The sequence below is a fragment of the Molothrus ater genome, chromosome 10, assembly GCF_012460135.2.
Source record: "Molothrus ater isolate BHLD 08-10-18 breed brown headed cowbird chromosome 10, BPBGC_Mater_1.1, whole genome shotgun sequence".
Lineage (NCBI taxonomy): Eukaryota > Metazoa > Chordata > Aves > Passeriformes > Icteridae > Molothrus > Molothrus ater.
In genome coordinates, this window is record NC_050487.2 from 21,281,599 (window position 1) to 21,295,695 (window position 14,097).

Here is a 14,097-nt window from a genome sequence, read left to right on the forward strand (position 1 = left end):
GCCCTTCTGTCCCCAGCCCCTGGAGCCAGATGTCCCTTTTGCACATAAATTCTCAGTTCATTGTTGGCTTTCACTGCATTTGGCCACAGAGAAGTGTTCAGGGAGATTTGCTGCCCGTGGTGGCAGCACGGGTCCTGCAGGCAGTGCTGGAAGAAAGCACAGGGAAGGAAGTGCTTCCTTTAAAACAGCACCCAAACCACCCCCACCATTCTCAGATGAGACTAAAGTGGAGATTTCTGGCACTTTCCCTGGAACTGTATTTGTCCTCCTGAGAACAAAATGAGGGCTTTGCTCTTCCTGTGCTTGAGAAGTCTTTTGCCCAGATGCTGACAAATGCTGTAACTGTCTTAATCTTGGAGCACATTAGGAATTCTTTGTGTTCCTCTCATCAAATCCATGCACTGAGGACTTTTTTAAAATCAGGAACTCTGTTAAATCAGGCATGGAGTTGCAAAGGCAAGCTGAGACCTGCCTGGAGTGTAACCCTTGGTCATGTGAAGAGCCTGCTTGGGTCAGGAGCATCTCTGAGGAGATGTTTTTTACATCTGAACTGCACAATTTAATGAATTTGCTTTTTTTATTTGTTTTGTTTTGCGTTTGTGGTTAATTTATTATTTGCCAGTGAGAGCAAAGTGCTTTATACACTGTCTGGAGGATGTGCCACGCACTAAGACAGTCAAGCCTGCAAGTCAAGCTTGTGGTTTTGCCTGAAGACCTGAGGTCACTGGTTGGGTTAAGGATCAGGTCCACAGTGACTACATGGCATTCGAGAGGTTGTACATAATCTAGCTTTTTATATTTAATATTTTTTAAATTATTTGATTTTTGTGATTAAATCTCATGTCTTCTTCTTCCTTCCAAAACCTTTTTTACAGTACTTTTGGGCTGAAGTGCTTTAAGACAATTACTGTTGTGGAAATCCCAGTGTGTTCACTGTTCACACTTCTTTTTCTGAAAATTGTAAATTAGAGGAATATAGCCTCAAAATGTTGAGGCTTAATTGGATTCTGTTTAAAAATTTTAGTAATTGGACCTTTACATTGTTTTTGTGCAAGCTCCCATACTTAAAAGATGCCCAAGCAAAAGGAAAAGTAAGATTTGATTGGATTGTGTCTATGTGTGTAATGTTTTGCATGAACTTTAGAGAGAGTAAAAACCTCATCTTAATTAGGAACAGCTGAGAAGTGAGAGAGGCCACTACTTTGCCTCTGATACATTGCTTGGATCTTTGTGGAGGTCCCCATCCAACTCATTAACATTTCAAGCTATTACACTTGAAATGCAGCACATTTAGGGTTTTTTAATGTGTATTTTGTATAAGCAATTTCTTTTTTTGTGTAAGAAATTGTGCTGAGCAATATCATTCTGGAAAGTGTGTAATTCCATGTTATTGTTATTGACCAGTGCTAATCAGATTTCGATGCATTTCTGAACCCACTAAATAAAGAACAAGGGTCAAAATGAAAAAATACAGCATGGAGAGGCTGAATCCTTTCTGAAATGAAGATGCTCTGTGAAATTTTTACTTACATAAATCATGCATGTTCCACATTGCTGGCAGGACAGGATGGTTTGAACACCTTGCAGCTGGTTCTCCACCTTCCACAGCCTGTCCTCCTGCAGCCCATCACTCCTGCCTGCCACAACAATGTCATTGAAGCTGCATTCTCCTGGCCCATATCTCATACCAAAACCATCCTGCTGGGGGTCTCTGAAACCAGAGTGGGATGCCAGATCCCAGGGAGGCAGCTGGGCAGCACAGGAATTCTGATGTGACGGAGATGAAAGCTCCTGCCTGCCTCTCCCAGCCTCTCTGTGAGTGATGAGCACCTCAGATGAGACACTGTGACAGTAAAAATAGCTAATTGGAACAATAAATCATTCCATCAGATGTTTTGCACTATGCTGGGGAATTTTCCTTCTAACTGCACGAATTTATTTAAGTTTTGGTTTGTTTTTTTTTCCCACAAACCAACTCTTGATCAATGTGTTGGATGGGCTCCTGTCATTGCTGTTCCAGAGACTGCCTGGCTGAAGAGGAGGTTGCTGTGCTGCCAGACAATCTTTCTTTCTCTTTTATGTAGTGTAGTTCTGTTTCTGCAAGTAATTTTTCCTCTTGGTTTTTCTTTTTGCTTCTTTGAGGACAATTTTTTCTCTGCACGCAGTGCTCCTCAAATTCCTGCTAGCTTTCTGGTTCCAGCCAGTATTTTCAAAGGGTTTTGACATTTCTGTGCTTTTTTTGTGTGTGTGAGAGAGATGTCTGGGTTTCTGATTTGTCTGATATGAAATGCCACAAAGTTAAAATGAGATCTAGACAAAGAACTGGCCTGAGAATTTGCTTGGGACCTCTGATAAGGGCTTGTAGGACACACTGGATTTTTTCAGGCACTTCCCACCCTGCTCTGAGTGTTGCTGCAGAAACAGCTGAAACATTCATTGGTCACACCTGATGCTTTTCCAGAGCACTTTGGGAGAACAGAGAGAGCAGTATGGTTGGTAAAATACCATGGAACGGACTTGTTCTAACCACTTTCTGAAAACAGGCTGAAATCACCCTAAAATCAAAGCATTAGAATTGACTCAGCTGAGGACAGGTTACTTTATATCCTTGAGACACTCAGAGGAAAGCAGTTGTGTCTTTTGTTCTTCTTCATGGTCTTGGCTGATACAAGAAGTCTGGGAGATCCCAGGAGCAGCTGAGCATGAGGAGATGGAAGGATCTTCAGTTCTACTGCTGTTTTCTGGGAAAAAAATAATGGTATTGGGAAGGGAGCCTGTGTTAACCTCATTGTAATGGCAAGACAGACTTTGACTCCAAATTTACTGATACTTTTTGTTATACTTAGTGTCTGAAGATGTCTTTGAGATTTAGGGCTTCACCCATGTAATTTCTGTGCAAAATTGGATTTTGCTGATGAGGGCCCTGAGGCTGGTTTGCCAAAGAGATGACAGTGGCCCTTTCCTTGAGAAGAGAAAGCCTTTTCCTGGAATTGCTGTGGGTATGGGTGGACATATCCTGAAGCTGGTACTGAGGCTGCCTCCTGTCCCCATCCAGGATCACAGGCTGAGCCCTGGACTGCAGGGTTCATTGCCAAAATGTGCTGTTAGAGGTTCCCTCTGGCTTGCTGCCTGGCCAAAGGGACAGTGACACCTGCCCTGAGCACCTTTCTGCACTTGGCCAACTTGCTGTGACAATAAATTAGAAGTGCCTGGGTGCAGACAGGGTTCTGCTGTGTGACTCCTTCTCAGGGCTGTGCCTGCCCCAGCCCTGTCCTGCACAGGACACCCTGGGAGAATGTTTCTCCCTGCTAAAGGGGCCCAGGGCTAATAACCAGCAGGCTGCCAGGAATGTCCTGCTGTGCCAAGAAAAGCCTGCTCAGTTGAAATTGCCCAGTGTCCTATTTTTAGAGGTGAATGTAATCGTGCTGAGCTTTCTCACCAGCTTTGCTCACTGTTATGTTCCCTGCAATCCCTGCTGAAGCAGGAGGAGCCATGAGGAGGCAGGTTCCTGGATTTGAACTTGCTCTCCTCCTGCCCCACTGTGGTTTTCCTGTGGATTTTTGGTTCCTGGAGCCAGTTGGCAGTGATGTGTGTCCAGCACTGACCTGCTGCAGTGGCCTTGGAGGATGCTCGTGGGTTGTGGGGCTGAACCCTCCTGTGGTGTCTCCATGGGGTAGGGGACCTAAGAGGTGCTCCCTGCTCTGGGCATGTGTCCTCATTTCCTTTGCAGTCTTTCTTTGAGGGTCCCTGGAGGGAGGAGAGGATTCAGGTAGCCAGCCAAGATCACACAGACTCCTGAACCATGTCAAACTTCAGTCCTTTTTCAGACAAAGATCCAGGAGGGAGAATACCAGGGAGTCCCTGTGATGCATTTGAGTTTAATTGTCCTGAAATGTGTTCTCCAAAGTACATTTAAAATAAACAAACAGAAAACTCAACCAGAATACTTTCCTTGGTCTTCTTGGAAATGCTTAAGTGATGGTGGATAACATCTGCTCTGGATGTTCCGTAGGTCTTTATGGCTGGTCACTTTGATGAAGCAAAAAAATTTTGTGGATTTCAGGGTTATAAAGATGGGGGAATCTCTTTCTGTTTCCCAGATGGAGTTTGTTGGAGTAAGCCAGCTGTCATTCATCCACGACCTGGGACCGAAGGGCATGTGAGTTGTGAGCTGTCTTTGTGAGTTATGATTCACTAAGAGCATGGCTTTATACATAAATACTCTTAAAATTAATAGCTTTCCTTTCTCAGCACTAACTGACTGGCGATGACTGGGGAATATTTTGCCATCTAGATATGAAAAATTATTACTGTTCAGACAGAAATGCTACAATTTGGAGAAAATTTTTAAGAATGAGCTGCTTTACAAGAGAGTGCTTACGGGGTTTCCACTCTTCCCTCCCTGCAGCCCTCCCTGTTGGGCCACTTAATTTTCTGCTTCCAGTGCTGTAAAATGGGACCCTGTGCTTCTTAAAGCTCCATTATTTTCTTCTGGGGGGGTTATTTTTGCCCTTCATCCAGCTTTTAGGGCACAGCACAGAGGCTGCTCAGGCACAAGGGCTGGGGGTTCCAAACCCCCCCTGCAGCTCCAGGTGAGCCCCATGCCTCACCCTGCCCCTGTTGTGTCCTTGCAGAGAAGGGTTCATCATGAAGCGCTCCGGGGGCCACCGCATTCCTGGCCTCAACTGCTGTGGCCAAGGGAGGATGTGCTACCGCTGGTCCAAAAGGTACTGCTGGGCTGCCCATGGGGGGATGCCAGTGCTCCCTGGGCACACAAAAATTCCCATTTGTCTCTTTCTCCCAAAAAATCTGTGGGAGAGAATCTTGCTATTTTTACAAAAGCCACAGATTTTCAGGTTGGAAGGGCCCATGGGGTATTCCCTGCCTCACCCTTCCATCTGGTGGGGTTTTTTTTTCCTCCTTTGGAGTTCACAGAAGGGACATGTTACTCCAGAGACAATCTGGGATTTCCTAGAGATGACAGAAACGACAGTGCCCTCCCAGGCTGTGCCCAGCTTTCCCTGCTGCAGGAGCACAGGTGGCTCTGTGCCTCTGGGAGGGAATGAGGCTGGTGACCTGCCCCAGGCAGATTTCAGCCCGGCCTTCTGAGCTTCCCTTCCTCAATTTACAAAATGAAAATCAATTAATTGAAACACTCTTTGGACTGCTTCAGGGCAGGATCAAATCAGATGTGACCTGCAATGCTAAGGAGCTGTTTGGTGCAATTAACCATGGCATTAAATACATTTATGTATTGCCTCTTGCTGATTACTGCAGGTATTGAACCCCAATGTTTTCTCCTGTTCCCATGTCCCTTCCTGCTGCACAGACATAATTTGCTGTTCCCATCCCTTTACCCTCTGTGTTAGGTCTCTATATTGCCTGGGGCTGCAGCACAGGGAGATGTGTGCTGTGGGGGAGTACCTGTGTTACCAGCCAGCCTCCAAAATATGCAGGCTCTACTTCCTGGAGCATGCCCTTCCCAGGCAAATCTTTCCATTTCAAAATCCAAATAGCCCATTTCTGCCTTACACCAACAATTTCTTAGTCAATGGAGCTTACCCCAGGCATTATGCACCTTTGGATTTTAGCATCACCCATGGGCTGTCATTAGTTTTATCTTTAATAATTCTGTTTTCCAACAAAACCCTTTTGCATTCTTGTGAAGAAAAGGTTCTGTTTATGCACAGTCTTTCCAACATTTCCTAATTTAGGTTTACAGATGATCTCTATAATGAGGGCACAAGGAGACAAATATGTGACCTTCCTTCAGGTCAAATCATTAAATCGTCACCAATTCTTTTTCTTTTTTTATGGAAAATATGCTTTTTCTTCTTGATATTCCTCAGTTAACCCTTTCTTGTGTTGTCCAGAGCTCAAGCTGTAGTGGGGCCAGTAGCACATCCAGCTCTGATGGATCTCCATTTTTCTTTAGAGCCCTAGAAAGGGGTAGGAGAAGTGTTTGAGTGGGATTGTGTACAGAATATCACAAGTGAGACACTGAATTCCCATCTTGGCACACTGGGACTGATAGTTTATGCATCAATAAATAAGCAAATAACAGTAATATTTCCCAGAGAGGGTTATTTAAAGGAAGGATTTTAGGAGATGGAGGAGGATAGTGGGGTGAAGCTGTGGGTGGGCACAGGCAGGACTCCTCAGGCATGTAGAGCTGCCTGGGCAAAACAGAAGAGAGAGTATTTGGAAATACACCCTGTGGGATGTTTAAGAGTGAAATTATGGGCCAAATAGAGAGGGGAGGTATTTTGGCACCAAATGAGAGGTGATACCAGGTAACTCTTTCAGGGCCCTGAAAGCAAGAAAAAAAATTACAGGATCTAATAAAAAATTATGGGAAATAGATGAGGAGCTGAGGCTGTTACTAAAGATACAAGAATGAACAGATTTTTGCAGTGTTTTGTGCTGCTTTGTGTGTTTCTGAGTGTGCAGAAGAATGAAGCAAAGGTCTGGTGAGGGAGACCTGTGTGGGACAGAGGGGGCTGGTTACCCCAGCTACGCTGCAGGGGGAGAAAAGATTAGAAATGCCATTCACAGTAAAAAATGTGTTTTTTCCCAGAGTTGCCTTCAGGCTACAGTATTTATGTAAAACCTGCCGGTCATCCCTCCTCATGTGTTTCTAACAGGGTGCCTGTTGCTTGGCAATAAAAGCTTTCCAAAATGCCTTGTTCATATACTTTGGTAGGAGTGAAAGTGATCCTAGCATCAGAATTAATGTAAGAAATGTCAAATAACTCCCATATAGCATACAAGCTGAATGAAAATTAGGGATGGAGGAAGGCTTGTTGCACCTTGCCTCATGCTTGGAGATTTATGACCAGGGAGGTTCTCGTGGGTTTTGTTTAACGAGGGAGCCTGTATTTTTAAAGACTCCTGTAAGAAGGAGTTATGTAATTAACTCTAAAAGTCCTATATTGAATTAAAACTCATTACCCAAGTTCGTAAAATAGACACTTTTTTGCTCAAGAATACCACCCCCAGTCTAGCTCCTGAGAATAATTTTTACCATTTAGTAGATTTCCCAGATAAATGATTTGCCCATGCTTTGAAGAAGCACTTTTCCATTTTATTGGCTCTTTCGGTGGCTCACATTTCAAGGCCTGGCATGGGTGTGAAATCCAGGTGACATGGTTGCTGTGTCTGTACAGGTGGCTGGTGGTGAAGGACTCCTTCTGATGTACATGAAGCCTGATTCAGGGGCCATTTCCTTTGTCCTGCTGGTTGATAAGGAATTCAACATCAAGATAGGCCAGAAAGAAACAGAAACTAAATACGGGTTGCAGATCGACAATCTCTCCAGGTAAGAAAGCAACTTTGTTTATCTTCTTTTAGTTTGCTCTTGCTTTTTATGGAGAAATTGATGCTGCTCTGCAGGAGAGGTTAACAAGCCTGGGTGGCTACTGCTGGTGTGCTCAGACCTGCTGGGGATTTGGCCCTAATGCTGATTATTTCCATGCCTTAATGAGGCATTTAGAGCTTCTGTTTGTCCATCCCTGTGGTTATTACTGGAGCCTGGGGGCACAGTGCATGCTGAGTTGTACAGTCTGGTTCAACAGCAATTGCTTAGGTAATTTTTAGACTCTGTTCTCTTTAAGCTGCAAGAAGGGATGTTTTCTTCTGCATCCCAATGGAGTATTGCTCAAAAGACATGCTAGTGGGGGATAAAGAGATATTTAATGTTTTTATGTTAGCACACAGTATAAATTAATCTCTTAAAAAATACAACATTGGCTGCTCCAGCTCCAAGTTAAGCTGGTGCTAATAATTTAAACATGGGTGGGTTTTTCATGCTTGGCACTGCAATACTATTAGTCACTCAGAGCAGCTCAGTGCTGTGCATTCTTTTGCAAACAAAGCAGCGACGTCCCTACTTTTTGCGTAAATAAAATATGACTGGTACAGATGCATTTACCAACACGGACAGGCAGCGAGGAGCAGCCCAAATAAATGGAAATGGCTTCAGCCTGCTGCCCTGTGCTTCATGTATTCTTACAGGTCACTGATTCTGAAGTGTAACAGCTACAGACATGCCCAGTGGTGGAGGCAGGGCATAGACGAGTTCATCCGCAAGCACGGCAAGGACTTTCTGACAGGAGCATCGCTTCGGCTCCTACGCGGCCGTGCAGGAGAACACGCTGGCCAAGTGGTGAGCACCTGCTACCTGCCTGCCCTCAGCACCTCTCATCAACAGAGCTGGTAGCCTTTGGTAGCTTGGGGACTGGTGATAATTAAAGAAGTTGCAAAAGAAAAAAAAATGAGGCTTTCTTCACCAGGGACGGAGTAGCAGTGCTGGTGGAAGGAGAGCTCTCAGTGTCACAGCTCATTGTGTTTTGCAAGTCAAGTTATGTTTAATTTCAAAGGTGTGTTGGGTATTTGTCATTGTAAGGATAAAGAGAAGAAGAGGGAATCAACAAATGCAGATCTGGGTATAGTTAGGAGGGTGGGCTGGGCTTTATGCACTCAGCAGCCCCTGAGAAATCATTCTGTCCCCAGTGTAACCTGACTGCACTAATCCATTCCCAGAAGTGCCTCAAAAACTGGATTCTAGCTGGAAGCAGACCAGTACTTTCCCTGCACCATCTGCCTTGCAACAACCTCTGCCTGAGTACTTTCCATAAATCAAAGGAAACACCATTCCATCATCCTTTCCTGAGAGACAAACCTGGCTTGCATGTCAAGCAGAACCCAGGAATATTGTGTGAATTTGGCAGAAGTGCCCAGAGGCACTTAATATTCCTTTATTGTGCTGTTTCATCAAGCTACTGATAGCAGCATAGAATTCTCCCTTCATGTTGTCCTGATTCTGGAAATTTGATTGTGTTTGCTTTCAAGATGGGAACGTAAATATCATTAACACAGAACCCCATTGCTCTTCAGCTGTGTACTTTGCTTAATGAAGGGGAGGAGGCATAACTCTGCACTCTGTTTGCTTTTGCAGGTATGTCAATGCCAAGTGGTACTTTGAAGACGTTGCAAATGCCATGGAAGCTGCTAAGGAGGAAATTTTCATCACAGATTGGTGGTGAGTACTGCCACATTTGGGTGTTGCCCAGCTGTCTCTCCGGGGATGCTCCCGACAATGCGGCACTGTTCGGAGCCCTACAGTATGGCAACTAGCCCTGCAGCCAGATGGTTTGGCAGCACACCCAAAACTCTCCTTGTGTTGTATTCAAAGGCCTTTTCAGGAGGGCTGGCAGCAAAAGCACACGCTTCAGATCAACAGCTTGGTTGTCTCCCTCCACGGAAATGCCTGAAATCACACGGAGGCACCACCTGAACTGCACATGTGGTGGCTTGAGGGGCTCCTCAGGAGTGTAAATAGCTGCGAGTCTGAGGGGCGTGGGTGTCTTTCAGTGTATCAGGGAGGAAGGATGCTCAACAGTGCTATGGGATCCTGCATGGGATCTCCTTACATTTCCTCCTCATTGCCTTGGGAAGCCTCATGCCAAGTGTGAGAGCATCTTGGTCTGCTCTTAAATGGGCCAGATAAGGGAGGAGGGGAGGTTTGTCACCTTTTCTGAGCTGTGTGTTTGCTGAAGGACCTGGCTCTGCCCACTTGTTCCCTAGTTTGTGTTTATGCAGCGCTCTGGTTCCTGTTTGCGTCAGGAAAAGGGTGCTCTCACACCCTGGACAGAGTCTGCTGGCTGGGTGCTGGTTGTGGCTGCCCATGTCTTGCCTTTCTGGAGGTTAATCTGCCTGAGCCAGCCTGGACCTTGGGCATGGGAGGCTTCCAAGACATGACTCAGATTTCCTGTTCACCTTAGGCACATCTCTGTGCTCCTCTTTCTCTGCCTCTAAAATGAACCTCTGGCTGCTTATCTGCTGCCTCTGGGAACTGAGAGAATTTGTTTCTAGGAGGAAATTATGAGAAAACTACATACCATGTTAGCATTTGGTGGGGTAAATCTGTTTCCTGCCATGACCACAGTTAAGCCTAATGCTCATGGGTTCCCCCTGTGCAACATAAGGTGGCAGTTCAAGAACATCTCATTTCAGACCCATTGTCTCTTACTGAGTGTTTTATTCAAACAATTGTTATCATGGAATTCCAAAACTTACCTAAAACTTGATGTATAAGATAAAAATAGGATGTAGCAACATGCTTTATCCAAGCTCAAGTTGCTATGCTTGGTACAAAATGAAAAGGAATGAAATTCTGTCATCTCGCTGTGCAGGAATTAGATGAGATTCCTTAACTATTTCTTGTAATCTTTAAAGCAATAACATGTCCTGTTGAGAGATCCAATTTCTTTGTCTATGGGCAGCAAGGAAAATTCAGCACAAATCTGTTCTGTTCAGATAGCTCAGGTGCCAGGAGAACTGAAATCCCACTCTTATTTATTTTTTGTGTCTGCATATTTCTTTCAGAAAATCCTTGGGGTTTTCTTTTGTTGCATCTTTCTTTCACAGATAGAGTCCAAATTTCCCTATTTATACATCACTGTTCAACCTGATCTCGTGGGTTATTGAATATGAAGATGAATGTGCTGGACATGTCCCCTGCCCTCTGTAATGCTCAGTTATTAAAGAACAAAGAGCAGGATATTGGAGAATGCATCACTCTGGGACATGAGCTTTCACATCCACTTTATTTAAACTTCAATTCCTTTGCTTCCCAAATTGGTTATTTAGGCCAGTGCTTTGTTTGCAGGCTACATCTGCTGTAGTTTTTATTCACCTTTATTTTCTTAGGCTGAGCCCAGAAATCTTCATGAAGCGACCAGTGGTGGAAGGGAATCGCTGGCGGCTGGACTGCATCCTCAAGAGGAAAGCAGTAAGTGAGCTCCAGCTGCACCCTGCACCCCCAGCCAGGGGGTCATACTGGGGCTGGAACACTTCCACCATTCATTTTGGCAGATATGAGAGTTAAAGCCTCACATCAGATAGCCTTGGAAAACCATGTGTTTTGATTTGCTCCCCTCGTTTGGGTTTGGAAGAGCTCAGAGGCAGGTTAGATCCTCTGATTGCCCCAGGTTTGGGTCACAGCCTTGCTTTACAACTGTCTCAGTTCCTGATGGGGTCAAAGACCTGCTGTTCTCCCTGCTCTCCATGTGATTTATGTACTTTAGAGGTACAGGGAAGGCTGAGCACTTTGTGGTGTTTTGTTTATGAGTGTGAGCTGTGCTCCAGCTGTTCACACACCCTGTGATAACAGTGATAACAGCGGTGCTAAAAAGAGCTTGCCCATATCAGCAGAGTCACAAGGTTTGTTCCCATTCCAAGGGAAATCTCTTGGACTCTTGCTGTAGTAGAAGGGCAGAATTCCATGCATTCCATAGACACGGACTTTAAACTAAAAAGGGGCAGGTTTAGATTAGCTATTAGGAAGAAATTCTTCCCTGTGAGGGTGGTGAGGCCCTGGCACAGGTTGCCTGGGAAATTGTGGCTGCCCCATCCCTGGAATTGTTCAAGGCTAGGTTGACTGGTACTTTGAGCAACCTGGTCTGGTGGAAAGTGTCCCTTCTCATGGCTGGGGGTGGAACAAGATGATCTTGAAGTTCCCTTCCAGCACAAACCATTCTGTGACGTGCTGAAATACTCTTGGACTCTATCCCCTTTCCAGCCAGTTGTCATCACAGTCCTCACCCCTCCACATACCTAGATAAAAAATGAGAGCTTTGTGTCTGACTGTTGTTGGTTTGGAATTACTCTTGTTTTCTGGCAAAAATAAACTGGCCACAAGGCATCACTCACTCAAAGGAGGGATTTGGCTTCTTTTTGCCACATTGACATGGATTTTCTTATGACCATAAAAACGTTGTGGTAAGGTGAGTGAGGTCAGTCCCTGGAAATGCTTGCTCTGTCACTTATGGTGTTCCTTTGACTCAACAGGGCAGTCAGCAAGCTGATGTAATGGTGTAGGGGTGAGGCTGTCCTTGCTGTGTATGCAGCATTGCCTTGGACTCCCCTGGGTGCAGTGGAGAAGAGAATATCATCCACAATTTGGAGATTGCCTAGCTCTTAGTAGCAGCTTTATAGGAATAGAAATTCAAAAGGCTGTGGAAAGTTTAGGTTCTAAGTTTAAGCTGGCAAATTCTAGTGCAGGCTTTTAATCCATGCAAATTTATGGGAAGTGGAGGTGTCCCAGTGTGTGACCAGTATTTGCCAAGGTTTGGGAGGCACTTGGCACATTTGAAAGTGCTTTAACAAAAGTTTTTAGAAACCCTGCCATGGATACAATGCTGGTCACAAAAAGCACCATGTTTTTAGCACTGCTCAGTGTGTTCTAGCAGCTTGTTTAGCTCTACCAGCAGAAAGAATCTCTTCGCTGGTGTTGAGTTGGTGACATCCCCTTCAGGAGGGGGATGTCTGTGTAATCTCACTGGTCATGTCATCCTGCAGGGACATTTAACTGAGGGCAACCCTCAGGGCAACACGAAGCAGCAGAACACTGAACTTTAGTGGATGAACATGATTGGAGTGAATCGTGCTTGCAAAATCTACCCCAAAGGGTGTGTAAAAGGAGCTGCTGTAGGAATGACCTGTGGATGGGCCTTGGCATAGCTCAGACAAAACAACAAAACCCACACAAACCCAGGTATTGAGCCTTTCTCAGAAAGCTGGAGAGCTTTCCCAAGGTTATTCCAGGCTGTGGAGTCCCCATGGGGGATCTGGAAGAGCGTAACCAGGAACAAGTAACCTCAGTCAGCATTTCCATCAGCAAACAAAACACATTTACTGCCTCTAGCTTTTCCTCCCTTTGGAAACAGACACTATCTATTGATGTGCCTGTATTCAATGTGTTCTTTTTTATTTCTGACAGCAACAAGGAGTGAGAATTTTTGTTATGCTGTACAAAGAGGTGGAGCTTGCCCTGGGGATCAACAGCGAATACAGCAAGCGGACGCTCATGCACCTCCATCCAAACATCAAGGTAATTGCACAGGACTATGTGGAGGGTGTTTGCATTCAGGTATTCTTGATGGCTGGCGCTGACCCTGGTGTATTTGGGTGGGAACTGCAAGTTCAGGAGTGTTTCCCACCATTGCAGTGTGTCTGACAAGGTACATCCATATGCTGATGCCACATCTGGCAATTTCATTTCATTTGGTTCAAATGGAACATAAAATTGCTTAGTTTAGATTTGCCAAAGCAACTGTTTGCCTTAATTCACAAAAAGTATAGTTCATGTGACAAGTTAATGGGGTTACATCAAATGGAAAATTACAAATTGAGAGTGTTGTCTCATTTCAGCATTTCTGCTCAAATGTGAATGATCAAAGTCAACCCTGGGTGTTAATGTTCCCACCACAGAAGAACAGCATTGCCCTGTCCTGTGCTCTTACACTGCTCTTATGGCACCAAGCAGAAAATCAGTTGTGGCAGACAAACCAGTAGATAAGGCTAGATCCAGTCTCTTAGAGACACATACACCTTAATGAGCAGTAAGATACTTGTTATGTTAGAATAATTGATTTATTTTCACTTGATCAATTGTCACAGGGAAGGGAAGCATCTGTTCATCATCTTTGTAGCAAAACTGGACAATACACACGAGCTGTGTCTCAGGTTTTGGGGGCAGCCAGGTCAAACTTGGTAGCTTTTTCTCCAGGAGACTGATCTAGTGGCTCTAACATCATAAATAAAACCCTGAGTTTAGATACAGAAATTAGGGTTCCACAGACACTTGTCAAAAAGAAATTCTTAAACAAATGCCAAACAATTTGATTTTAAGTGGGGGGAAAAAAACCACCCAGCTTCTCATTTCACTTGTGTGGTGGCAACAACCAAAGAAGTGACTCAGATCACCAATATGTTATTTTCTTTCAGAGCAGGCTCTGTGTTTGAAAGCTCAGCTATTACAGCTCAACTGAAGCAGTTTCTTTGACTATGGTCCTCTTATGAAGCTGTTATAAGGGTGACCTGTCCCAGCATCAGTAATCATTGCTGCTTGGGATTCCTGCATCCTGGGGAAACACCTGCCTGCCTTATGGCTGACACCTGCTATGGGGAAATTGAGTAGCTTCTGCTAATTAAGCAGTGGATGCATCCAGTAACAACTCCAGCATTTCCCCATCACCCCAAACAGCCAAAAAAGGCTGACCAGCTCTCTGCCTGGAAGGATTTAAATTTAACAGC

General features: G+C 44.8%; 1 protein-coding gene across 1 annotated transcript in view; it reads left to right on the top strand.

Annotated features, from left to right (window-relative positions):
• Positions 1-14,097, top strand: part of PLD1 (phospholipase D1) — a 62,880-nt gene that overhangs the window by 22,083 nt on the left and 26,700 nt on the right. The window contains 9 exon segments of the mRNA XM_036388584.2: positions 4,101-4,159; positions 4,635-4,727; positions 7,167-7,189; positions 7,192-7,318; positions 8,014-8,107; positions 8,109-8,164; positions 8,957-9,040; positions 10,711-10,792; positions 12,782-12,892. Coding sequence (XP_036244477.1) covers positions 4,101-4,159; positions 4,635-4,727; positions 7,167-7,189; positions 7,192-7,318; positions 8,014-8,107; positions 8,109-8,164; positions 8,957-9,040; positions 10,711-10,792; positions 12,782-12,892 — 729 coding nt within the window.